This window comes from Acomys russatus, chromosome 30, assembly GCF_903995435.1.
Source record: "Acomys russatus chromosome 30, mAcoRus1.1, whole genome shotgun sequence".
Taxonomy (NCBI): Eukaryota; Metazoa; Chordata; class Mammalia; order Rodentia; family Muridae; genus Acomys; species Acomys russatus.
In genome coordinates, this window is record NC_067166.1 from 34,465,881 (window position 1) to 34,493,709 (window position 27,829).

The 27,829-nt window shown below is 42.9% G+C and overlaps 1 protein-coding gene across 1 annotated transcript in view; it reads left to right on the forward strand.

The window, feature by feature from the left end:
• Window positions 1-27,829, forward strand: part of Adgrv1 (adhesion G protein-coupled receptor V1) — a 469,943-nt gene that overhangs the window by 160,165 nt on the left and 281,949 nt on the right. Inside the window, exons 69-75 of the mRNA XM_051172399.1 lie at window positions 172-315; window positions 3,199-3,373; window positions 5,525-5,660; window positions 7,915-9,020; window positions 12,476-12,593; window positions 14,111-14,282; window positions 23,673-23,915. Coding sequence (XP_051028356.1) covers window positions 172-315; window positions 3,199-3,373; window positions 5,525-5,660; window positions 7,915-9,020; window positions 12,476-12,593; window positions 14,111-14,282; window positions 23,673-23,915 — 2,094 coding nt within the window. The remainder of the gene's footprint in view (window positions 1-171; window positions 316-3,198; window positions 3,374-5,524; window positions 5,661-7,914; window positions 9,021-12,475; window positions 12,594-14,110; window positions 14,283-23,672; window positions 23,916-27,829) is intronic.

Below are 27,829 nucleotides of genomic sequence, written 5' to 3' on the forward strand. Positions count from 1 at the left end.
CCCCTATGACTGTGACTGAGGGGGACCTCCTCAGTTCTCAGCATTCTGTAGACTCCCTCATGACACGAGCTCGAGGCTCGTTGCCTCTGACTCAAGGAACTTAGCAGTGTGCTGTGACTCAGGTCACGTCTCTTATTTTACTCTTAGGATTACTTCACTGTTTGGTTACAGGTCTTCCTATCGCTGGGCTCAAATTTCACCCTGCAGCTAGTGTCTGCCAAGCTTCTCAGCGGACCTTTCTATGGAATGCCAACAATTCTCCAGGAAGCAAAATCAGTTGTCCTTCCTGTGCCTGAGGAAGCTGCCAATTCCCAGGTAATTGGCCCTGGATGTAGTTCTCCAGCTCACCACAAGAGGGCAGCACAAACAGGAAGCACTAAGGTCTTAAAAGAATTTATTTACTTATTTATGCAAAATAATATTTTTATTGATTATTTTGGAGTTTCACCTTGTACACCCTAATCTCAATCACCTCCCAGCCCTTTCCTGTTTGTCTCCATGCTCTGATGACCTCCTCACCCTGCCCCTGAAAACAAAACAAAACACAACCTAGTCTATTTTGTGTTGTCTGTATACTCACTGGAACATGGTCAAACTCCCAGTGGCCAGCCCCTTAAAGACAGCTGAGTCCCTCCCCACCTGCATTCCTGCCAGAAAACGTAAAATGTGGGGAGCTACACTTCCACATCCGTATCACAATTTTTAAAGAGTCCTATGGATGGTTTCCTTTCTAGGCTGTTATTTTAGCAGGGGCCATCATGAAAGCCTTCCTTGCCCCTGTTTCTCAGCTGTGCATCTGTAGGCATCAGTACCACGGTGAAGGGTTCTTCCTTGCTCTTCACAGTCAGCGGGAGCTCGGATCATGGGCTTCCACATGGTTTCTGGTGACAGCACAGACCACAATTTATTTATAAAAATATGAGTTAAAAAATACTTTGTGGATTGAATGCAGGGAATTTTGATCGTGTTCACCCTCCTCTTGCCCTATAACTCCTCGAAGATCTATGTCTCATCTTCCCACTGTTCACAATTCTTGTCCCTTTTTAAAATTAAAATTAAAAAGCCTACCAAGTCCATTTACTCATGGGCTGGGACCACCTACTGGAGCATGGTTGACTTATGGGGGGAGGGTAAAAATCCTGACAAAACAGTGGTTTTTGTTTGTTTGGTTGGTTTTTTTTGCTTTGTTTTCTTTTTAAGATTAACCTCTTTCTCAAATATAAAGTCTCATGAATATTAAAGGAACCATTATATCAAAATAATTTATCAACTTTAAATATTAGTTAGAAAATTAATTTTCCCTTTGAGCTTGTTGAAAGATTTTTACCTTACACAGTTAGAATGTTAGGTACTTTTAAAAAGAATAGTAGCTTAAAGCCAAAATATTTAGAAACTTTATTTTCCCTTTCAGCTTGTTGAAAGATATGTTTACCTTACGCAGTTAGAATGTTAGGTCTTTTTTAAAAGAACAGTCACTTAAAGCCAGAATAGTTAGAAAACTTATTTTCCCCTTCATCTTGTTAAAAGATTTTTATCGTACACAGTTAGAATGTTGGGTCCTTTTTAAAAGAATAGTCACTTAAAGCCAAAATTTCCAGGTGCTAATGTCAAATCTGAACCATTGAGGCACTTAATGCTGGGAAATTAAAATGGGAACAAAGCATTTTAGACTTTTTCATTTGCGAACAATTTCACGTTTGACACCTGGGCTTTGGCTTGTCACAGATAGTAAGTGTTGGCAACTGTTCTAACCTGAGTCTGTTTTTTTTTTTTTTTTTTTTTTTTTTTTAAAGTTAAAAAGATTATTCTCGGTCACTCCATAGGCTCACCAAAAAAAATCATATTAAAACAAAACAAACAACAACAACAGAAACCCTTTCCTTTTAGGCTCTTTCCAAAAACAAAAAACAAACAAAACAAAAAATGCTGTTGTCCACAACATGTGTTTTTCAAGGTGGGTAAGGACATAACCCTGTCCCATTGGTCCCTGAGGAGCCCAGCGCGTGCAAGCCTGCCCTAAGAGAGACATAGCATGGGACAGATGACTTCCAGCAATGTGGGCATGGGTGCTCTCAGGCTATTAGTGGATGCATTTTCACTGATCCCGCCTGGGCACCTGCTCCATAGGGAATGCATTCGCTCTGTCCCTAAAGTGGAGTCCACAAACATTAAAAACAACAAAAACAGACTGTGCCTGGGTGCACCCACCTTAATCCCAGGCAATCTCTGTCTCTGTGTGACCAGCTTGGTCCATTCAGTGGGTTGCAGGCCCAGGGCTGTGGGATGACACTGTTTCCAACAGGCAAACAAACCTCTTTAGGTTGCTGTTGCTCGTTGGGCTTCGAGCACTCCAGAAAGGAAGTGTCCCTACTTCAGAAAGCCCACATTTCCAGATGTTTCTAGATGTACTCCTTCAGAATTATAAAGGGGGCTGGCAGCCTAGGTTTCCATTTATCGAGACCAGGAGATGTGAGCTGAGCTGTTTATTCAGGTTAGACTGGAATCAGCCTTTACTGTAAACCCCGATTAGAACTAATTCCAGCTCAGGCACGCACCCTGGAGGAGTACCCTCCATGTGAAATCCTACTTGATGGCTGCATGAAGTATACTTACTTCAAAGGAACACAAAACAAAACAAAAACAAAAACCAACCAACCAAACCACAAACTTGCCTTCTAAGCTTTCTGAGCCTCCCCCAAAATGTCACATTTAAATGAAGGAACCAAAGGCTTTAATAGAGGGTCTGGTTTGATGAGGAAAGGAAGAAACAGGTTAAGTCTCTGACATTCAGTTGTCATCCTAGGCAATCTGAGTAAACCAGCCAGCCTGGGATGTTTGGACCGTGCCTGATGGATAAATAAATGAATGACATACAGCCATCACAGACTTTTAAAGCAATGTAATTTAAACTCTTGCTTTTATTTAATTATGATTACATTTATTTTTTTGGATATTTTAAAGTTCAAATGATTACATCTTTAAAAAAAAAAAAAGAAAGCTAGAAACTATAATCTGAAGCCTAGAACATAACGAAATTTCAACTCTTGAGATTTTTCTTAAGTATGCTCTTCTGGGTATATCATCATCTGGGGGAATAAATTGTATAACCCAAAGAGGAGTTAACGGTTATTAGCCTGTTTCTCAGAGACCAGGAGACTTCACAGGAGTTGATAACCCTCTAAACATATCTTTCTTCAGGTTGGATTTGAATCCACTGCTTTCCAACTCGTGGACTTCACAGCTGGCACAAGCGAGGTCGCGGTCTCTCGGAGGGGCACGTATGGCAGCCTCTCTGTGACCTGGACCACAGGCTATGCTCCTGGGTCAGAAATCCCTGAGCCTGTTGTCATCGGCAACATGACGCCAACACTGGGTGAGTTGTAGCTCCTCTACTCCAGGCTGCAGAATATGCAGCTGTGCAGTTGGCAGCCTTCCAGGGTCACCCGTATGCTGGACACTCATTCACTGCTCCTGCATTGACACCTGTGCTCCTCTGCATGATTAAGGTGACACAGGCTCCTGGGGGGAGGGGAAGGGAGGTGCTTTGCAATCAAATTGAAAGCTTAAAACACCATGGAAAAACCGATGGCCAAGCCAACAGCTCTGTCAGTTCTTAGTAACTTGCTAAAAGTAGTTTTCAGCATCTTCGTTGGCTTATTTGGTATCAAGTTTATGCAGCTTTAGCCAGGCACAGTGGCGCACGCCTGTCATCCCAGCGCTCGGGGAGGCAGAGGCAGGCAGGTCTCTGTGAGTTCGAGGCCAGCCTGGTCTACAATGCGAGTCCAGAACAGTCAAGGCTACACAGAGAAACCCTGTCTTGAAAAACCAAAAAGAAAGAAAGAGAGAAGATGACAACGCATCTTTGCAGCCATTCATGTCCCCTGCAGTTATGACAGATGGGCAGCTCTCACTCCATGTACCTGATGTTTATGTCAGTAGCCCTTTAAAAACAAGTAAGGCGTGCATGTTGGATGGTGTGACCTCGACCTTGGTGCAGAGCTCACTGCGGTTTCCCCTGAAGGCAGTTGTGACCAACACCCCACCTCTGTCTTGGAGTTGCTGTACGCCCTTTATTTACATTGCTTTCCTGCTCTCCAGGCAAATGTCGCTGCGGCTCATAAATCTCATGAGTGATGTAAAAGCCAAGATCCACATTCCCTCCGTGGAGGCAGATGCTTGCCTTTTCCTTAGTTGCGTTCAGCTGAGGAGCCGAGTGACAACTGAAGCCCTTTAGATGCAAAAAATGATGGCACTGTTGCGTCAGCAGCCATGGCAGTAGACGTCCCAGTGTAGCGTGAGTTTGTCCTCTGCTACACTGAGTGACACCATGGTGCCAGGGTTGCCTTGGGTAGAGCACGCCTCACCTGCTGCATAGGAACCTGGAGCCAGTGTGTCAGCCTATGGTCATTCTTAGTCCCCTCTTGCCTTGTCCCCTAAATTACAGGTCTTTTTTTTTTTTTTTTTTTTTTTAATTTGGTTCTTCTAAAAAGGATTTCTCTGTGTAGCCTTAGCTGTCCTAGATTCACTTTGTGGACTAGGCTGGCCTCGAACTCGTAGAGATCCGCTTGCCTCTGCCTCCTGATTGCTGGGATTACAGGCGTGTGCCATCGCACCTGGCTATTGTTAGTTACTCTTCCATCCTTTCTGTCATTTTGGGCGCTAAGTCTGTCTGTGTATTAGTTAATCACTTACGGTCTACATGTAAGAATCTTGTTCTTTATGTATATGTTGGTATGTGATGTTGCTTGCATATAAAAATTTAAAATTTTTTGTTGAATCTATAACAACTTGGTTAAAGAAGAAGGAATTCACAAACAGTAGGTGTCTTCACATATGTTAGATTACCCTACTGCGCTTTTACAGTGACTTTTAAACATCATAAAGAACAAATATAATTCCTCAACTCATGGACTAGGCTTAAGAGTTGTGTTCTTTCTTACTCATTTTGGTTTCCTCTGAAGTGATCTAAAGTAAAATATATATATTGTGATAACTTACCTCAAATTCCTATGATATCCAGCTGTTAAAAAAAAAAGTGCTGTGGCCAGAATTTACACCAGAGCTCAGCACCAAGCTTGCTTCACACCATGCCAGACACTCTCTTTCCATTGCTAGATTTGGCGGCTGAGGAGAAAGAAAGGGAAGGGGAGGGAGAGAGGGAGAGGAAGATGAAGGAAAGAGGGGAATGTGCAAGGAGCAGAAATAGGTCTGTGTGGTCTGAAGAGATTTCTATTGATGTATTCGTCTCTTTTCCTCCTTATTAAACATGTTACCTTTTGGAACCAAATCCAATTTTGGGAAAGAGGTCGTTTCAGCATGTGTCTTAGCATCAAATTTCAATTTAAGGAACACAATGTGTGACTCTGGTCTCAAGGGATCCTATGCCCTTTCTCGCCTCCATAGGAGCCCTTGCACACACATGGTGCACACACTTACGTGAAGACAGAATGCTTGTGCATATAGACTAGAGTGGGAAAGGCAGAAGCGAGGCCTGATGCCTGCTTCCACTGTCTTCTTCTTCCAGGCAGCCTTTCCTTTTCACATGGAGAAAGGAGGAAAGGAACTATGCTGTGGACCCTTCCCAGCCCTGGTCGGCCAGAGGCCTTTGTCCTCCATCTGTCAGGCCTGAGGAGCAGCACTGCTGGGGGAGCTCAGCTAAGGTATGGCCATGGTAATCTCAGCATCTGAGGCGGTGGGTCGTGACCTCTTGGGGGTCAAACAATCCTTTCACATACCGGATGTTTACATTCTGAGTCATCCCAGTAGCAAACTTACAGTTGTGAAGTAGCAACGAAAATAATGTTCTGGTTGGGCGTCACCACACCATGAGGAACTCAGTGAAAGGGTCACAGCGTGAGCAAGGTTAAGAACCACTGAGTTAAGGGAGCATTTGCAATACATCAGTCAGACTAGAGCATGACACCATGTGATGGGCGTGGAACACCTCACAGCTTGCACGCCAGAGACGGAGTGAGAGAACACTGTCAGCACAGGCCCCACTTTCTCTGCCATGCCAAGAGCGCACCTTGACCTTCAGCCTCAGAGTGGACATCTGGGCTCACAGCTTCCTTAACGACAGTTTTTAACGAGAACTATCCTTTCTGGAAGAGCTGCAAACTTATTTCCCCAAATCTTAAGAATATGAATAAATGTACTACAGTTAGTTAATGGCATTACTTGTTGAAATAAGAGGCTCCTTTCTGTTTAAATTTTATTTAGCACCGTTACTTATTTATAATAACTGTTTCTATGGAACCTAGTATACTTTCAGGTAAATATATTCTGCCTAAAGGCAGTTGACTTTTGTCCTACTAGGGATGGCCTGAGAGACACAGCAAAGGACAACTGTGCATTCAAAGATGGTTGCATACGTGTTTGCACATGGGGAACAGCTATCTGTAGAAGCAAATAAGGTTTGATATGCCCAATTTAAAATGATATCTGTCCAAAGAAATACTTCAGGATGACAAATTGAGATGTCTTTAACAGCAGCATTAATAACGAATTGGTTTATAGTGCTTATGCAGAACCAGATGTTGCTGTAAGCCTGCCCTGCTCCTGTACCAACTGTGTACTGTTGCTGTGATAAAACACCATGACTGAAAGAAACGTAAAGGGACAGTATTCATGTCACACTACCACTCTCAGGTCACACCCTGTCAGTGCGAGAGGTCAAGGCAAGGATGTGGAGGCCGAAGCGGATACAGAGACCATGGAAGGGTGCTGCTTACTTGCTTGCTCTTTATGGCTTACTCGGCTTGCTATCTTATACAGCCCTGGCTCTGCTCCCAGTGAGCTGGGACCTCCCTCAGCAACCATTAACCAAGAAACTGCCCCATAGACTTGCCTACAGGCAACCTGATGGAGGCACTTTCTCACTTGGGGTTCCTCTCGAGCTTGTATCAAGTCAGACAACTAACCAGGACAGAGAGATTGTGTAATGAGCCCGGTATCACATCCAAGTCAGTATTTGGTCTCAGTCTCTCCAGCCACTGTCAGAACTCCTAACTATATTTTATGTGTTTTTGAGGGAGCTGGTAAAACATCACTCAAATGCATGTAATTTATAAATTTGACAGAATAATATGTAAATATAAGCATAGTCATTTATACGTTTTCCATAAATGCTACCCCAAAGAAACACGTCTTTGGTCAGGAGTAGGCTAGTATACCACAAAATATAACTTCTGATGTAACGTTCTTAATAAAATTACACAGATAAGAGTCATGGACACATTTTTCAGCCGGGGATGTTTCTTTTTTTCTTTTTCTTTCTTTCTTTTTTTTTTTTTGGGGGGTGGGGGTTTTGTTTTTTGAGACAGGTTTCTTTGTGCAGCCTTGACTGTCCTGGACTCGCTTTGTAGACCAGGCTGGCCTTGAACTCACAGCAATCCGCCTGCCTCTGCCTCCCGAGTGCTGAGATTAAAAGCATGAGCCACCACGCCCAGCTAACCAGGATGTTTCTAACTCATGAGTGCTAGTAATAATTTTGTGAGATAATAGTTTCCTTGCTGAGAGCAGGAAGACAACAGGAATTTTGCTTCCAGTACGGAAGAACAGCTCAGCCTGGTAGCTATGAGAGGAGGCGTCATAGGGGGTCTGTCCCTTTGTCCTGACCTTTGGCCCCACGTGTTTCAGCCAGCCAGACTACTGCTCCTCCATGACAGGGCATCAGAGCTCGTCAAGCACCCTCGCTAGGCCGTGTCAGCCCCTGTTCCTGCCGCTGCAGCCTCTGCTTGTACATTTCTTGTGCTTTTGCTCATCAGTGTGTAAAGAAGGTTTTATGGAGTTCAAAAGGAACATGGAATTTCTAAAACCATTCTTAGGGACAAGCAGCCTTTTAAGTATTGAGATAAAGAACCCTATAGTGTTGTCCCTACGTTAAAGTCAGTTCTTATGGTTTAATTTTTCCAGACCAGGTTTTACCACTGCTGAAATTGAACCCATGGGAGTCTTCCAGTTTTCCCCGAGTTCAAGAGCTATCACGGTGCCGGAGGATGCACAGACGATCCGCATACATGTGCAGAGACTGTTTGGGTTCCACGGTGATCTGGTTAAAGTCTCCTACAAGACCGCCGCAGGAAGCGCCAAGCCTCTGGAAGACTTTGAGCCTGTTCAGCACGGGGAAGTTTCCTTCCAGAGATTCCAAGCTGAGGCTGATTTTGAAATAACCGTTATTAATGACCAGCTTCCTGAGATGGAAGAAACTTTTTACCTTCATCTCACTTCAGTTGAAGCTAGGGGGCTAGGCCAGGGGGATGTGAATTGGAGACCTCGCCTACATCCAGATCTCAGTGTTGCAGTGGTCACCATACTGGACAATGATGGCCTAGCTGGGGTGGGTGCTACTTTCCCTGTGACAGCAATGCCAGTGACAGTTGACAGCACTCTCCTTGCTGCGGAAGCTGGTTTCACCACACAGCCTAACCCAAGTCGGACAACTGCTGTTCCGTCCACCACTGAGGTGTTTGCCCCTGTTACAGAGACTGTGGGTGTGTCTGCCATCCCTGAGAAACTTGTCACCGCTCACAGTGCCAGTGCCGTGCCCGAGGAGCCTGCCTTGACCCCGGGAGCTGCTCACGCTGTGGCCTGCGGGATGCTCAGCCTTGGACCTCCCGTTGTCCATGTGGCCGAGGAAGTGACCAACGGCACAGCCAGTGCTGCAGAAATCCTTATCCAGAGGACTGGTGGCTTTGTGGGCAATGTCAGCGTGACGGTTAAGACCTTCGGTGGAAGATGTGCAGAGAAGGAGCCCAGCGCATGGCCCTTCCAGGATGTCTACGGTATTGGCAACCTAACTTGGGCGGTGGAAGAAGAAGACTTTGAAGAACAAATGCTCACCCTCACGTTCCTAGACGGGGAAAGAGAACATAGAGCAGCAGTTCGGATTCTGGATGACGAGGAGCCTGAGGGGCAGGAGTTCTTCTACGTGTTTCTCACAGACCCTCAAGGTGGAGCCCAGGTTGTGAGCGGACAGGACCATGCTGGGTTTGCAGCCTTTGCTGTGGTCATTATCGCAGGTAATGGCAGCGCGCCAACAGAGGCATTGTATAAGCATCTACAGTGCGGGGCGGTTAATAAGATCAGGCTGTCTGAACTTCCGCCTAAGACCGTTGTTTGAGTCACTCATAATAACTCATTAAAAACTGTCTTCCTTTAGGAATGGACCTGGGGTGTTTGCATGCCTTTAATTGCAGCATTCAGGAGGCAGAGGCAGGCAGATTTCTGTAAATTTAAGACCAGCCCCATCTCCATACCGAGTTCCAGGCTAGCCAGGGGAACACAGTGTGACTGTGTCTAAATAACAACAGAAACAAAAACAACAGTGACAACGACGGGAAGTAATTGTCTTCCTAAAGTAATGAACCGTAGCATGAGTTCATGTTGGCTTTAGGTCAGACGACACTTTAATGTGACAGGTATTACTTAGATAAGAGCCAGGGACATTATCTGTAAATCTGTATTTCACAACACAGAGAAAAATCCTTACGTCCACATTACTTTTCTAGAAAAATATTGTTTCTGATATCGAAGCATATGATTACTTATCTTGTCTTGAAACATTTTTAAAAAATTTTGAGCTACTTTCGGCAATCAATCTTAAAGCAAAGATGTCACCGTCAAGAAATCCTCTACATTTATAAGTTAGATTAAAACGAGTAACTTTTGTTGTTTTTGACCCTTCACCATTGATATAATCATTGTTCCACTTGGATACTCACACATATGTATATATAAACACATATGCTATGCATGTATGTGAATATGCAGGATGTACATGTGTATGCATATGTGTACACACACATACAAACACATAATCCCCATACACTTATGCTATAATGGCTTAAATTTTTTCACTTGTTTTGATCTAACACAACTGATATGGCCATTGCATTGTTGCTTCTCTGTCCCTCCTCTCTCTGTGTGTCTACATCCTGTTTGCATGTGCACACATATGTAACAATGGCTTCTTACATTCTTAGTCATTTTAGGAGTCCCTCACATACCTTGATTTGGTGGTAACTTGCAGTTTACCTCGGAAATAATGCTCTATGCCATTGCATAGAGTAGATCGGCTTGTGGGTAACTAATAAAGTAGTAACAAGGGCCATCTCAGGGTTATATTTTATTTAGACCACACATCACCTAGCTTCACATCCCTCACGTCAAACCTTAATGTTTCTGTCGTGGGACCTCCTGAGCTTTATTCGTAGCGACCTCCAGGTGTACAACACTACGGCATTAACCACTCACACGCCGGGGACTAGATCTCAGGATGCACGCTGGGGCGTGATGCTCCCTCGTGTTTATGTTGTTTTAACCATTCAGTTATAATGCTGGAGTAGTTTCCTTTATACTGTTTTTCTTATTTATATTACCCTACTGGTTTTCACTAATTATAACTAACATCATTCCTATTTCAACAGTTTATTGGAAGCATTGTAAATTTTAGTTCATTTCTGCAACTTCTTTACATTGGCTTAGTATAATGTGCATGTTTCTGTACATTCTATGCTTCTATGATTTAAATATTTTATCATAGCCATTCAGATAAGACCTGAGCTGACAGTCAAAATATCTAGCAATTAGTGTGGCCTACATCAATCCCATGAAAATAAAAATGGCTTCTGGAGGCTCCCTGCCTTTCTAATCAGTGTTCCTTTAGTTACCATACACTGGAGAGGCCCCACGTCCTGGTTAGGTGGTTGGGGACAGGGCTCTTTGGTGGTCAGGATGGCAAAGTGGTATGGTGAGGTTAGTTGCGGTCCTGAAACTGCTTCTACATGTGTCAGGCAATAGGACACACCAAAGCCTACGCAAATGTCACTCTGTGCCTCTCAAATGTCTGAGGTGTGAGCCTCTTTGTCAGTATATGGATGTATTAGATGCCTCCCCATCCCTGTCTGTTGGCTCTGTTTCTTGTTGGCTCTGTTTCTTAACAATTAAACTTTATTATACAACCCAGCTAGCTTACACAAGAGGGAAAAAAGGTTAAAGGGAAAAAGAGTGAACCTTTCGGTATCCGTTCCACGGGATGGGTCCCTAGGTGTCTCTGGCCTGCGCGCTGGTCCGGCCTGTTTGCTGATCCTTTTCCCATCCACATGCGCTCAAGCCTGGTCTGAACCTGCTGCTGCTCTCTCCTCTCCGCTTGCCTGTCTGTCACATGCAAGGGGTGGTCTCCTCCCATTGAGGGTCGATTAGAAACACAATAGTACAAGTGGAGTCCCCTGGTCCGCTTCCTGAATTCCAGGCCCAGGATGGCTCCACCCAGTCTATCTCAAGGTTAATCTCAGGGAGTATCCGTGGTGTGTCCAAGGGCAAAGCCCGCCAAGACTGCTTTCACCTGTGACAAAGCTTACAGTCCTTCCACACCTGTCTGCTAATATCATGTGATGTAGCTTGCACACCAGTCATGCATACACGACCGCATTACCGAAAGGTTCTTTATTCTTTTATCTTGCCCACATTCTACCTTGTCTCTCATACATTTCTATTTTAACTCTATCACTAACTTTATTGATTCCTCTATCCTCAACGAGGCTTCCAAAGCCTTTTATGTTTAGATGGTAGAACCCACTCTAAAAGAAGCCAAGTGCTAAATGGCTCATTCAGTTTTGATTCTGATCACTGGTTACAAACCTAGAGTCACCTTACTAGAAATGTGCCTCAAATTTATTGTAGATGTGACGCGAATTTTAATTAAATCCCGGTCAGCTGCTATAGCCGTACAAAAGAAAACAGGAAACTATAAACTACCAGGAAAGAACAGAACCAAAGCTGGGGAGGAACAATCGCTACCACAAAGGACACCTAGCATCACATTCTAATGCTCGGCTAAGAGGTGATTCTGATGAGTAATTGATGGCAACCAGTATTTTCAGTGTAACTGATAAAGAGCACGCAGGAGGCGTGTGGACAAAGGTAGCCCGTCCCATGCCCACCCATGATGCATCACGTCCACATTGTCTTACACTTCAGAGCTGGGAGAGAGACCTCCTGCTACTTGTGTCTCTCCAAGCAGTACAGTTACACAGTGTTCCGTCTCATTAGCCTGGCCCCGTATTTGCCTCTGGAAATTATGTCTTTTTGGAACCTCGTCTTTTAGCTTTCTGGGGTGGCTGGTGCAAGCTGTTTCTGCGGTTGCTTGCTTTAGGACCCTTCCTTCTGTGATGGACGGAGATTCTCAAGCTGTGCATCACACCCCCTTGGCAAACCTCTACTTCGCAAAATAAATTTACATCACAGTAGCAAAATTACAGTTATGAAATAACAACAAAAGTAATCTTATGAGCAACTGTATTAAAGGGCCGCAGCATTAGGAAGGTTGAGGACCACTGACCTGGGATGGTGTTGAACGGCAGGGACACGCCCACTTGCGAATTTCTCGTTTATAGTCTCTGGGCTATGGAGATTTCTAGGGTTTCTACATCCTAAGTGTATTACAGCCCCCCACCCCCCGCCTTTTCCTTTCCAGGGAGTGACCTCCACAATGGCATCATAGGCTTCAGTGAGGAGTCCCAAAGAGGCCTGGAACTGAGGGAAGGATCTGACAAGAGCAGAGAGCAGCTAGTTGTTATGAGGCAGCCAAACAGGTAGGTGTGATTTGTGTGTGTGTGTGTACACACAGATATAACATCCTGAAATTCTGTACACAGCTTAAGACTCACACTGAACGTTGAGATAAGGTAGCCTACAAGTTTGTTTGTCAGTGTTAACATACATTCTTTTAATTAACAGGTGTTTTTACTATTATTATTGGGGTGGGTAGGGCATAGCCATCTGATGGTATGCCCTGATCAGAGGACAACTTTCATTTGCCACTTTTCTTCTCCCATGAGTCTTAGGGATTAAGTTCAGGCTAAGATGACCAGTTCTTTTACTGGCTAAACCACCTCAGTAGCCCGGAGATGGTGTCATTCTCAATCTATTACTTAAAACCTTGGGTTTTAACCCATAACACAGGAATGTGTGGAGTGTTTTGCATGCCATCCAAATCAATGTCAGATGATTTAGGCCATCATGCCCTTCATCACAATGGCCACTCTCTGACGACTGTGATGTAGCCACTGAGCTCTGAGGGAGATTGGAGCATCCAAGCGTTCCTTGCAACCTAATTCTGTAGTGACATGTCTTTCCTTGCTGTGACCATGCATGTGCATATGGATTAAAACCTCCATTTAGGGCCTGTTCTCTATTTGGGCCTTTTATTGGGCATATTTTGGTTTTAAATGTAACAATTAAATATGTTTTTTAGGAGTAGTGCCTTTCTCTAGAGAAATTTTTGTTAAAAGACAAATAATACCACTTTACTTGAGGTTAGAGTTTTTTTTCTTTTTCTACTTTTATTTGCACATTTTGTTACCTTAGACAGAAAGAGTTTTGCTTAGCACTCCTCACTGAGTGTCAGTTCATTACTGAACAGTCAGAGAATTACTATGACAACCATCAGTCTTAGTTTTCTTATCTGCTGCAAGAAGTGCTGCTCACTGTCAGCACTGTCAGTCATACAGCAAGTGCTGCCACGCTGAGGAGGAATAGGGACAGCTATCATACATGTTAATGTTATTTACATAAAATTATGTTTGTTTCTCACTTTCCCCCTTACCCAGTTATCATACAAATAATTGAGACTCTTTTATGTTTGTTTAATAATAAGGTTCACAACACAACAACTGAACAGTTATTACTCTATTCTTAACCCTCTAAGCCAATCTGGTTTCCTCTCAGCGTACATCCCAGAGGTACTTGTGCTTTCAGCTTTCTTTCTCCAACTTCTCTCTCCTGATGTCTCCTGGACCTCTCCTGTGGCTGGATCCCTTCACTTCCTTCTCCTAACTCCTCCTCCCCTGGCTGGCAGGAAGTCCAGCCCTATCCTCTCCCCTGCTCAGTGACTGGCTGTAGTCTACTTTATTGGCATACCAGAGGACTTTTGGGCAGCTGTGTTTACACAACTTTGAGACAGGAGATTCTCAGAACACAGATTGCAACCAGAGATTGGGGGATACAGAAATCAGCATTTGAATTACATAGTATCCTTATGCCCACACATACCTGCCAAGTACTGTGTATCACTCTGTCAAGACATTTCATGGATTTGTTTTATGCACAGAGCCTTTGAAGATGTCCAAGTCTTTTGGCGAGTCACACTTAACCAAACAGCCACCATTCTCCAAGTAGATGGGCTAAACCTAACAGATGAGCTGCGGTTTGTGGCAGGGGTCACAACTTGCACAATGGGTCAAACACAATGCTTTATCCACCTTGAGCTCAATCCAAAGAAGGTAAGTGCTATGAGCTGCTAACTTATTTCTTGAGAATTATTCACCTCAGAGCATGGTTATGGAAACACACACATTGTGTGGTAATTATGTCTTACCATAATGTCTAAACCTCTTTATTAGACCAAAGATTTTAGATATAAATTTTATGCCATTATAAATTTTTGCTGAGTGTTTTATATGTTTTTATTTCTTGCCATTTTCTAGGGTACATTTGGCCCAGCCACTTGCTCTGTTTTGTCCAAATTAGTGTCTCTAAATACTCTAGTAATAGTATTGTCTTTTTTAAAATCATATTTATAAACATTTCTTCTATTGGTATATGAGAGATCTTTATTTCATGTATTCTTGGGTTGTATAGTTTTGATTTATAAAAAAAGGGACAGAAATGCTGCTTGGTACATCCTCGGATAAATAAGCATTGGTTCCTCCTGCACGGGGCTCTGGGAGACAGACACTGACCCCACTGCCAGGAGAGTCTGAGTCATTCAAATGGCTTTTGTCACAGTGACCCAGCTGATCTAGCAGGGTATTTAATAATCACATGTAGCTATTTTTCTGTGAGATTTTGATGTTTGAGTGTCTAAGGTACACTCAGTACTATTTATTCTTTGATGCATGTTTATTAAATTAAAGCATCTAATAAAAACCTGTCCACCAGATTATGATACGAATGTTCAAGCATTACAGTTTCTTTGCATGAACCACAAACATCACACATCAGAGAAAACGCACATATACACTTGCCTCGAGGCTGTTCATAACACTAAGCCTGTTTTAAAACAACATCATTATAGCTTTAAATAAAAAAAACCAACTTTTCCCCTTGTTTTTTTCTGCTTTTGAGAATTGCCATAGTAGTTTTATTAATCTCTTCTAAGGCTAACTCCATACATATTTTCATAGTTTGTGAAAAGTTTTGGTCAGAAACCCCAAAGTAACACTTGTCACTGATAGCGAGGCTTACATACCCTTGATAATCCCTACTTTGCTGATCATGTGGTCCACTTGGGTCACTTTCTTTTTTTGTTTGTTTGTTTTTTGTTTTTCAAGACACGGTTTCTCTGTGTCTCCCTGGCTGTCTTGGACTCACTTCTTAGACCAGGCTGGACTCAAACTCACACAGCTCTGCCTGCCTTTGCCTCCCGAGTGCTGGGACTACAGGCTTGTGCCACCACATCTGGCACACTAAGATATTTTTACTAACTCATGCCTTCAGGGATAATTTTCTCAGTGCCCTGTTTCTCCCCAGAATAATTTACTCTTTAAACGTTGCAGGGCCAGCTATGTAAAAGTCCTGTTAGAACCACTGCAGAGGTGAGGTTCTATGTCACTGCCTCCTTGTATCCAGGAGGGCAGGCTGGGTGAGATGGGAGAACAGGCTGCTCTTCTTTAGCCTAAGCGCTCTTTTATGTTAGAAAAGACGCCTGCTGGCCTCATTTCAGCTTCATCTGTGTTTCACAGGTGTTAATCACTTATTCCTATTTTTTGGTACGATTCTTGCTTTTCTTAGGAATAACCTTTATATGCAGTTTTTAGTATTGAGCCCTAACTACTTAAATGCAGAAAGAACAGTGATGACCATTTTAAAAATTTTTATTGAAAATAGATTTTCTTCTCATATAAATATATCCTAATTACAACTTTCCCTCCCTCTCCTCCTCCGAGCTCCTCCAGCTCCTCCAGCTCCTCCCCCGTACTGATCCACCCCCTTTCTGGCTCATTAGAAAACAAACAGGCTGTACTAGTTTGCATTCCCACCAGCAATGAAGGAGTGTTCCTCTTTTTCCACATCCTTGCCAACATGTGGTGTCATTTGAGTTTTTGATCTTAGCCATTCTGATGGGTGTAAGATGGAATCTCAGAGTTGTTTTGATTTGCATTTCTCTGATGACTAACGAGGACGAGCATTTCTTTAAGTGTTTTCTCGGCCATTTGATATTTCCTCTGTTGAGAATTCTCTGTTAAGTTCCAAGCCCCATTTCGCAATTGGGTTGTTTGGTTTTGTGGTGTTTAATTTCTTGAGTTCTTTATATATTTTGGATATTAAACCTTTGTCAGATGAAGGGTTGGTGAAGATCTTTTCCCAGTCTGTAGGCTGTCACTTTGTTCTACTGACAGTGTCTTCTGCCTTACAGAAGCTTCTCAGCCTCATGAGGTCCCATTTATTAATTGTTGGAAAGCTATCTGGCGCTTTCTCAGAAAATTGGGAATAGGGCTTCCTCAAGACCCAGCTATCCCACTCCTTGGAATATACCCAGAAAATGCCCTACCACACAACAGGAACATATGCTCAACCATGTTCATAGCTGCTTTATACATAATAGCCAGAACATGGAAACAGCCTAAGTGTCCCTCAGTAGAAGAATGGACTAAGAAACTGTGGTACATTTACACTATGCAATACTACTCAGCTATTAAAAACAAGGAATTCCCGAAATTTGTGGACAAATGGATTGATCTAGAAATTATCATAATGAGTGAGTTCACCCAGAAGCAAAAAGAGACAAACAGTATATACTCACTCATATCAAAACACTAGTCCAAGGGATACGTACCATGAAAAACTTTACTTACCAAAAAAGTGGGTCAGAAGAGAGGACATCCTATTGAGACTCTAGGCGAGAGTAGCATGGAAGAATGGGGAAATATTAGGACCCACATGGTCCTGGAAACCTACCATAAGAACTTTATAACAGGCAGATCTGGGTCCTAAGGTCCTCCTCAAACTAAGGTACCAGCCAAGGAGAATAGAGGCAGTAAGCTTCGACCCCCCTACCAGGACCTAGCCGACGAACATGATATTCTCCACCGTTGAGTGGAGAGTGAGATCTGACTCTCACACGAACTCTGGTGCCCCTTTTCTGACCACGTCCCCTGGATGGGGAGGCCTGGCGGCACTCAGAGGAAGGATAGCAAGTTACCAAGAAGAGACTCGATATTCTAAGAGCATATATAGGGGAGGAGGTCTCCCTCAATCACAGACATAGGGGAGGGGAGAAGGGGGGAAGTGGGAGGGAGGGAAGAATGGGAGGAAACAGGGGAAGGGCTAACAATCGAGATGTAATATGAATATATTAATAAAATTTAAAAAAAAAGAAAAAAGAAAGAAAAAAAGAAAACAAACAGCTTCTAAGGGAAAATAATACAATATAATACATTAATATAATACAATGTAATGTGGTGTGATAATATAAAAGATAGAACAAAAACTAACACATGACAACAGGACCAAATAAATTAACAGAAGAAAAGGAGTCTTAGAAACAGACTCATTTGGACACTCAAAAACCCTATAAAAACATAAAACTTGAAGCCATAATATATACACAAAGGACATTTTACTGCTGGCTGTGCAGCCTACTCTTAAGGGTGGTTTGTTTCTCCAGTGAGACTCCCTTGGAGAAAATTGCATTTTTATTTGCAAGTGGTTGGAGACTGCTTCCGGGTTAGGGGTGGGGCAGGTGGCCACTTCTCCTTTCAGCCCTAGGACCCCATGTGGTGCAGACCCATCCTGCCCTGTGCTCTCCTCGTCTCTGTGAGTTCATGTGTGTTGATCCTGTTGATATCGAAGGCTTTGTTCTTTGGTGTCCTCCACCAAATCTGGATTTTACAATCTTTCAGCTTCCTCTTCTGCAGGACTCCCTGAATCCTAAGGGGAGGAATTTGATGGAGACATCCCATTTAGGGCTGAGTGTTCTGAGGTCTTTCACTCTCTGCATGTTGTCTAGCTGTGGGATATTTAGTTTCACATTCTTGGTCACCCAAGCAGTGTGGGGTATTGTGGAGTGGGCCTTAAGTAAAATCAGATATTGGTTGTTATTCAAATAAGCTTGATGCCACCATTGCACTAGCATTATCTTATCTTGCAGGTAGGACAGCACTGTAGAGCGAAGGGTTTGTGGATAGGTTGTTGTTTACGTTTCTGCTTTGGTAATGTACAGAGTGCCATCCTGGGCCAAAGACACCAGAACACAAGGATAAAAGCTCTATGTAGGCACCAGCTTGACTTCTCCACATGCAATGACTTGTGTACGTGTTGTCTTCAACAATGGGGCCTTGTCATCTGTTTGTGGAGAGCATCCTGTAGTCTTGGCAACATCCTATAGTCTTGGTTGTTTGAGGGTTTCCATGGGCCCCCTTTGTCCAACAACCCAATTAGATATAACACATTCCTGGTACTGGAAACTTCACTTGGTCCTTGGGCTTGGGCTTGGTCCTCCTTACTATTTGGCGATTTTATTTAGATTGCCTTCATATATGTATATATGAAGGCCACAAAGACCATATTTAAATAGTTTCATATAGATAAGAAAGATAACTTATTTTCAAACTATTATGTCTCCATGGTCTTTCCAGCTGTTAAATAGTAAGTCATAGGCAAGGACAGCATATTCTATGTCAGTCAAAGAAAACTTAAAACAAGAAGGAGCCAAGAGTGGAGTCACAGATGTTTAGTCCTGGCACTCCGGGGGCTGAGGCATGAAAAACACATGTCTGAGGCGAGCCTGAGCTATTAGACCAGACCTCAAAGTAAAGGAAGGGAACATGATGTGTTCTTAGGAAAATGAAACAGCAAAGTACCACAATTTTCTTTGCATTTCCAAAAATTATGTTTTATTATTTAGCATGGATTTGGCTTCTTACATTTAGATTCCTTCTATTTCTTGTAAACTAAGAGCTAGCAGTATAAGCCAGGAAGTACAGCAGCCATGAATGTTTTTTCCAGTGAGATTTGAGGGCCTGTGTGGCTGTGCCAGCAGACCAATACAATTTATTTCTAAACTTTTGGCCTAAGAACTGTCCTCAGCTGTTGCCAGAGATATGAATTCCATTACACAGAGTTTGTTCAGCAGTCCATATGGTAGTCCAGAGTTTTAACTCTGGTATCAGAAGACCTTGGTTCAAATCTTAGTTCATCCACTAACTAATTAGGCAATACTGGATAAGTTGTTTAGCCTTGATCAGCCTCCCAGGTTTAAAGGGGTTAATAAAAGGGCTATCAGGGAAGTTAAGTGAGATGATAGCACAGGATGATTATTAGCACAGGTCTTGGCAGGGAATTGACCCTAAGAGATGATTGATAGTGTTTTCCTGAGAAGGGATGGGCCCGGAGCCCGAGGGAATCCAGAAGCTGGACTTCTGCAGTCGCTGCCTCAACACACGCACAGAAAACACATCTGTCACCAGAGTGACACAACAGGTCGATGTTGTGTCTCCTTTGGTCCCGTTTCCTGATCCTCAACTTTAAAACCTCTAGTTCTGTTTTTTTCAGCTGCATATAATTAGTACTTTAAAATTTTTTTCTTTTTTTTATTTAATTAATTTATTCAGATTATGTCTCAGTTGTTACCCCATCACTTGTATCCTCCCGTTCTTCCCTCCATCCCTCTTTCATCCTATTCCCCTTGCCTAGGTGTGTGACAGAAGGGGACCTCTTCCCCCACCATATGGTCACAGCCTATCAAGTCGCATTCTGGTAGCCTGCTTATCCTTTCTCTGAGTGCCACCAGGCCTCCCCACCAAGGGGAAATGGTCAAATATGGGCCACCAGAGTTCATGTCAAGAGTCAGTCCCTGCTCTCCACACAGCTGTGGAGAATGTCCTGTCCATTGGGTAGATCTGAATAGGGGTTCACCGTTTACTGCATATATTGTCCTTAGTTGGTGCAGCAGTTTGAGCAGACCCTCCCTGGGTCCAGATCTGCCCATCATGATGTTCTTCTTATAGCTTTCTAGGACCCTCTGGATCCTTCTGTTTCCCTATTCTCCCATGCTTCTCTCACTTAGAGTCCCAGTAGGAAGTCCCTGCATCTATCCCAATCTCCTAGTAAGTGAAGACTATCATGGGACATCCCTGTTGGGCTGGTGTCCAATTATAAGTGAGTATATATCATGTGAGTCTTTCTGGGTCTGGGTTCACTCACTCAGGATGACCATTTCTTTTCAAGTTATCAAGAATTTAACCAACTTGCCTAAACAGTTACTCAGGTTAAAAAATCCATCATTTGAATTTCAGTCAGTTCATGCTTTCCCTGATGAGCTATTTCATGTTTCTACATTAACAAATTATAAAATAAGAATTAGCTTAGGCAGTAGGATAGGTTGTTTTGGTTGTCAACTTGTTGCAGTGTAGAGCCACTTTAGAAGTAAGGAACTGTCTAGATTAGATTGGCATGTAGGTGTGCCTGTGCAGGCTTTTCTTAGCTGGGTTAACTGAGGCAGGCAGAACTGCTGGGAATGTGAGCAGCACCACTTTAGAGGCTGCTCTTTCGATGGGATAAAAGTGAGAGAAGGCCCTAAGCCCTAGTGTGCTTGCACTAGTCCATGCTCCCTAGCGTGCTTGCACTAGTCCATGCTCCCTGGCCCAGACTGGATGTAATGTCAGTAACAGCTCCAAGTTCTGACCTCGTGAGTTCCTCACCCTGATAGATTGTAATCTGGAACTGTGAGCCTCTATCAAATTCAACTGGCTTTTGTCAGGTAAATTTATTATAACAGGAAAAGAAACTAAGACAGCAGACATGCTCTTAACCTGTTCAATCTATTAAACAAAATGAAACATTTAGACTTTGGTGCAAGTCTCTTTTAGAAAAGTACTTAGAAAAGATACTGTTTTGTATTTACCTGTCTACTTCTGAGGATTTCTGAGCCCAGAGAGAGAGGAATTTTCTCCTAGTTAGGACAAAAGGCTGCCCTGAGGTGCAAGTGCCTCACTAGGAGAAGGGGCGCTGCAGTAGCATGTGCAGTGAGCTCGTGTGAGGCCTCCTGTCAGGCGTAGGAGTATGGAGAGGCTCAGCTATGATCTTCAAGTCTGTCTTCTCAATAGACTTCAGGCTCGTTGTCTGAGTCGAGCTTTTCTTTGCCTGAGTGCAAGATTCTTTTTGTCTCCAGTCTAATTATATGCAGGCACCCATCTGTACACAATTCAATTTTTAGATCGTTCTTTCCTTAGATTACAGCACGTTCTTTTGATGGTAAGTAATGTTCTAATCATCATCACAATGAAAAGGAATATTTTACTGAAAAAATAAAGGCTAGAGTGTCTATTGGAGCTCACCGTGCCAACATCCTCAGTTCAGAGAGACTATTGTGAATCCGAGCCCTCATGGCCATTAGGGTATATTAGCTCTTGAATACAGTTAACCTGACTTTTCCTACTGCCTCGGCTTCTTACATTTGCCAACTATAGTTTCTCAAAGTGGAAAGAGTACACATTTTTCCCACATTCCAACATTTATTGCCAGTGTATCAGCAAAACCAAGGAATGTTATGAGCTCTTGGATAGCTAAACACATTATTTTAGACATTGAAAATGAGATTGGGAGCATTTCCTGCATGACTAAGATGGAACTCTTTTGGCTAATACTGAAGGATTTGATGTTTTGTTTCATGATGTAACTATTATCATTCAAATTATCAAACAAGTGATGGGTTAGGCTCTTTCTGGCAGATAAAAACATGCCTAACATACCATTATACAATGGCACGTGCGGTTGAAAACACATCAAGTTACATTAGCAGGGAATACCAGGATGCTAACAACACAGTTGAATATTTCAGATTTTACTTTGTAAGGGCAAATCATTTGTAAACACAGTTGATTGACAGTGTGTGATGAAGAACAGTTCACGCTTTAGAAAATGAGTGATTTCGGGGGGACAAGTCAAGGGGGGAGCATGAACAGAGTTACTTTTGATACTGTGCTTTATGAAAATATGAAAATTATATGAGATTACAGGACTTGTTGTCAAATATATACTTACATGTTTTTAAAACTTTAAAAACTTAAAACAGAAATCTTGGGCTGAAGCGGCAGCTCAGATGGCAGAGTGTTTGCCTAGCAACAAAGACCTGGGTTTGATTCCTCAGCTCCCCTACGCAAGGCGTGGTGGTACACACCTGTAGTCCTCGCACTTGAGAGGTAGAGCTGACAGAAGGCCGGGAACTCAAGGTTATCCTGGGATGCACACAGAGTGCCTCCGCAGACTGGGCTGTGGCAGACCCTGTCTCAAAAGAAACAATAAACACATGTTCCTGAAGTTGAATTTTTCCTATTTTTTTTTTTTTCTTTGCAATCTACAGTGTCATTCAACTCCATCCACACTTTACCCTAGTTTCCACTTGACCGTTGAGGCAACTGTTATAATGTGTGACATTTTGTTTAAGCATTGAATATTTATGTAAATATCTTTTGACCACATGGAGTAAACATTTTATTTTTATTTTTATACTTAAGGTATCATGTATGTATGTAATAATTATACAATCTTTATGAATCTTGATGTTATCTCTTGTTGACATATTTTGAGGTATATCTATATTCAAAAGTTTCTTGTATAGTTTATTACTTTCATTGGTTTTTAATTAGCTGCTCATATGGATACATTTTATTTATTCATCATTGGCTTATTGAGTTTAAGTATATTATCTTTGGACCTTGTTTTCGTCACTATTCTATTGCTGTGAGGAGATCATGGGATCAAGACAACTCTTATAAAAGAAAATACCTAATTAGGGAATTGCTTACGGTTTCAGAGGTTTGGTTCATTATCATCATGGCAGGGGGCGTGGCAGTGCAGCAGCAGCTGAAAGCTACATCATGATCCATAAACATGCGCTTTTGATTTTGAGTTTCTCCATGTAGCCTTGACTGTTCTGCACTCACTTTGTCGTCCAGGCTGGCCTCCAACTCACAGAGATCCTTCTGCCTCTGCCTCCCAAGTGCTGGGATTGCAGGCGTGTGCCACTGTATCCAGTTTAGCATGGGCTTTTGAAACCTCAAAGCCCATCCCCAGAGACACACTTCCTCCAGCAAAGCCACACCTCCTAATTCTAATCCTTTCAAGTAGTGCCACTCCCTGGTGACTAAACCTTTAAAAATATGAGCCCATAGGATCATTCTTTTTTTTTTCCCCCCATAGGATCATTCTTATTCAAACCCCCACAGACATATATCTTTCAGAGAGAAGCTCACTATAAGAAAATGGAGTTTTAAAGAAAGAAGTAAAGAAAAAAAAAAAAAGAATAGTTACCAAAGTGATTTAATGTAAAACTTTAGTTCTGTAATGATATAAAATGCAACTTTATATATTTGGTTTTTTTTTTAAATATGTTTTAATTTAACTAGAATTATATCACTTTCCCCCTTCCTTTCCTCTCTCCATTCCCCCTGGGTACCTTTCCTCCGTCCAACTCATGTTCTGCTTCACTTGAGTTGATAGCCTCTGTTTTCTTTATAATTGTTACATGCACACACACACATATATATAGTACACATGTATATAATCATTTATAATGCTGTAGATGAAAAATAGCATGTCTTAGTGATAGAAATACGTAAAAATGGAAGTAATATTTGTAATCGTTAAGTCTTTCTTTTCCTCACTTTCAGATGCCTCAAGTTGAATTGCATTTTTTTGTGGAGCTGTATAACGTCACTGCTGGGGCAGCTATAAACAACAGTGCCAGATTTGCCCGCATTAAAGTCTCCAAGAGTGAGGAGCCACAGAGCCTCATTTCCTTTGCGGTGGGTTCTCGGCTGGCAGTGGCTCAGAAGAAGGCTACTTTGATCCGTTTGCAGGTGGCCAGAGATCCTGGGACAGGGGTGATGACGTCTGTTAACTTTAGTACCCAGGTAGGTGTGGGGAGTATAGTCATGTGTGCTTAGATTCTTTGCATCTGTAAGGAACGTAATGAATCTATAATTCACAATATTTTCTGGGGATACCACAGTTGGCTACTGTGTTTGTATTACACTGTTTTCTCCTTATATCAGATCGGCTTTTCTGTCACCACTAAGAGGTTGTGGCTTTTTTTTCTTTTGGTTTGTTTTGAGTTTTGGTTTTTTGAGACAAGGTCTCTCTGTGTAGCCTTGGTTTTCCTGGACTCACTTTGTAGACCAGGCTGGCCTCGAACTCACAGTGATCTGCCTGCCTCTGCGTTCCGAGTGCTGGGATTAAAGGCCTGCACCACCATGCCCAGCCTGAAGTTGTGTTTTAAATGACAGGCTTTCTGCTTTGTTAGTTGATTGTCTGATGCAAGATGTCACATGCAAGTGTGCTCCGTCACATCCCTACCACCTTAGCTCAGTACTTTCTCCACTGTCCTTCTTTGAGAGTTGAACTTGAGCTAGTTGGAACTGTTTTCTCCAGATCCTTAAATACCGACTAGACTTCTGCAGAGCACTGGCTTAGGTGGTTGCCGTCACTCTCTCTCCAGCCTTTCATGTGCTGTCCAGTTTTCACTAGCTGTGAGTCCAAAATAGTAACACTGAGCACACCAAGAGACCAGATCCTACGCGGTCATATACTTCTTCAGCGCTATTTTTTAAACTGATTCATCAGCAAGATTCTGATAAATTAAAAAAACAAAAACAAAAACCTGTGTTATGAGATCTGCTTGAAGCATGATTGTGGTAATTACAGCTCTCCCTCTTTAGCCCTCTGGTTCCCCACCTTCTCCCCCCAATTTTCCCCACAATTGGCTGGTTGAAACAAACCTACCATTTTATGAATAAAATAAAGCACGTGTATGGCCAGTGTGGTAGAGTCAGGGAGTAGGAGAATAGATTCAGGACCATGGATGGGAAGCTGCTGAGAAACCTGCCAGGCTCTGTGAGACTCTAGGAATAAACTCGATTTTATATCGTCCTCTAGTACTGCAAACACAGAGGGAAGCATTTTCACTTATAATGAGATTTTTGTATTTTGTTTAGCATGTCTATGGTAGGAACAAAAATGAGAAAATGGGTGTTTCATGCTCACACTTCTCCCAGGAAACAGTTTATCACTATCAGGTCATGAGTTTGTAGATGAGAAGAAGGGGAGTGAGAGACACAAACATACAGTGAAGACATTTGAGGTGCTTGATGAACAAGTTCCCAAGCCCAGGGCAAAGACTTGAAGGGTTGAGAGGTGGATGAGCAAAAATCCTCATACAGATATACTGTCTATAGTGCACGGAGCAGGCAAGCCCGTATAGATATACTGTCTATAGTGCACGGAGCAGGCAAGCCCATATAGATATACTGTCTATAGTGCACGGAGCAGGCAAGCCCATATAGATATACTGTCTATAGTGCACGGAGCAGGCAAGCCCATATAGATATACTGTCTATAGTGCACGGAGCAGGCAGGCCCGTATAGATATACTGTCTATAGTGCACGGAGCAGGCAAGCCCATATAGATATACTGTCTATAGTGCACGGAGCAGGCAAGCCCATATAGAGATGCTCTCTATAGTGCACGGAGCAGGCAAGCCCGTATAGATATACTGTCTATAGTGCACGGAGCAGGCAAGCCCGTATAGATATACTGTCTATAGTGCACGGAGCAGGCAAGCCCATATAGATATACTGTCTATAGTGCACGGAGCAGGCAAGCCCATATAGATATACTGTCTATAGTGCACGGAGCAGGCAAGCCCATATAGATATACTGTCTATAGTGCACGGAGCAGGCAAGCCCATATAGATATACTGTCTATAGTGCACAGAGCAGGCAAGCCCATATAGATATAATATCTATAGTGCACGGAGCAGGCAAGCCCATATAGATATACTGTCTATAGTGCACGGAGCAGGCAAGCCCGTATAGATATACTGTCTATAGTGTATGGAGCAGTCAAGCCCATATAGATATACTGTCTATAGTGCACGGAGCAGGCAAGCCCGTATAGATATACTGTCTATAGTGCACGGAGCAGGCAAGCCCATATAGATATACTGTCTATAGTGCACAGAGCAGGTAAGCCCATATAGAGATGCTGTCTATAGTGCACAGAGCAGGTAAGCCCATATAGAGATGCTGTCTATAGTGCACAGAGCAGGTAAGCCCATATAGATATACTCTCTATAGTGCACAGAGCAGGTAAGCCCATATAGATATGCTCTCTATAGTGCACAGAGCAGGTAAGCCCATATAGATATACTCTCTATAGTGCACGGAACAGTCAAGCACATATAGAGATGCTGTCTATAGTGCACAGAGCAGGCAAGCCCATATAGAGATGCTGTCTATAGTGCACGGAGCAGGCAAGCCCATGTAGAGATGCTGTCTATAGTGCACGGAGCAGTCAAGCACATGTAGAGATGCTGTCTGTAGTGCACGGAGCAGGCAAGCCCATGTAGAGATGCTGTCTATAGTGCACAGAGCAGTCAAGCCCATGTAGAGATGCTGTCTATAGTGCATGGAGCAGTCAGGCCCATATAGAGATGCTGTCTATAGTGCATGGAGCAGGCAAGCCCATATAGAGATGCTGTCTATAGTGCATGGAGCAGGCAAGCCCATATAGAGATGCTGTCTATAGTGCATGGAGCAGGCAAGCCCATATAGAGATGCTGTCTATAGTGTATGGAGCAGGCAAGCCCATATAGATATACTGTCTATAGTGCATGGAGCAGGCAAGCCCATATAGAGATGCTGTCTATAGTGTATGGAGCAGGCAAGCCCATATAGAGATGCTGTCTATAGTGTATGGAGCAGGCAAGCCCATATAGATATACTGTCTATATTGCATGGAGCAGGCAAGCCCATATAGAGATGCTGTCTATAGTGCATGGAGCAGTCAAGCCCATATAGAGATGCTGTCTATAGTGCACGGAGCAGTCAAGCCCATATAGAGATGCTGTCTATAGTGCACAGAGCAGGCAAGGGAGAGTTGAACAAGACAGAAAGCTTTCAGATAAAAATCTTTTTGTTCTCTAGTCAACCATGACAGGAAAACTCTACTCAACTTTATCCACCACAGCAAAGTGTGTGTGTATTTGTGTGTATGTGTGTGTGTATATATGTATGTATGTATGTGTGTATATGTGTGTGTATGTATATGTGTGTGTGCATGTGTGTGTGTAGATTTACATCTTTTCCAGTAGCCTCCCTCTCTGCATGCCATGTCAGAGGACGTAATGGAGAGCTGGAGCTTTGCCCTTTGTCTAAGAGAAAAGGGTACCCAGCTTTGACACAGTGTCAGTGGAGAACACCGGGAGGTGTTGAGCGGTTCTCACACACCTCTTCACCAAGGAGTTTTCTGTGGAGGTGGGATTATTGGCAAGACCTCACTCCACCTACTGTAAAGAAGGCCCTCCTTCCCTCTAATGTCTCCAGGAGCCATTAGGAGAACTGTACTCTCCCTGTCAGGAGTAAGGTGGGAATTCCCTTTCTTTGGTCAAAACAGGCAGACTTCTCATGAGAAAAGATGCAACAGGTACCAGCTAACCATCGTCTGTCATATCAAGTCTGTAGATGATTTCAAATGAAATGGAAAAACAATAAATACATGACATCAGTAAGATGAGCCAAATATGAGGAATGCTCAATAAACTTTTAACACAGCTACCAGAACATGATTTAATAAGCAGTTAAAGAAGTGAAAGAAATTCTCCATAAGGAAAAAAGGAACTCTAAGCAGTGAGTAGAGGACTTAAAGAGCAGCAAACAGGAAGTTTACATGTGGAAGTACACTAACATTAACTGGACAACAGCAGGCAGAGTGAAGAGCAAAGAAGACAACAGTCTTGCAGATAGTATGCCAACTTGTCCTCATTTGGA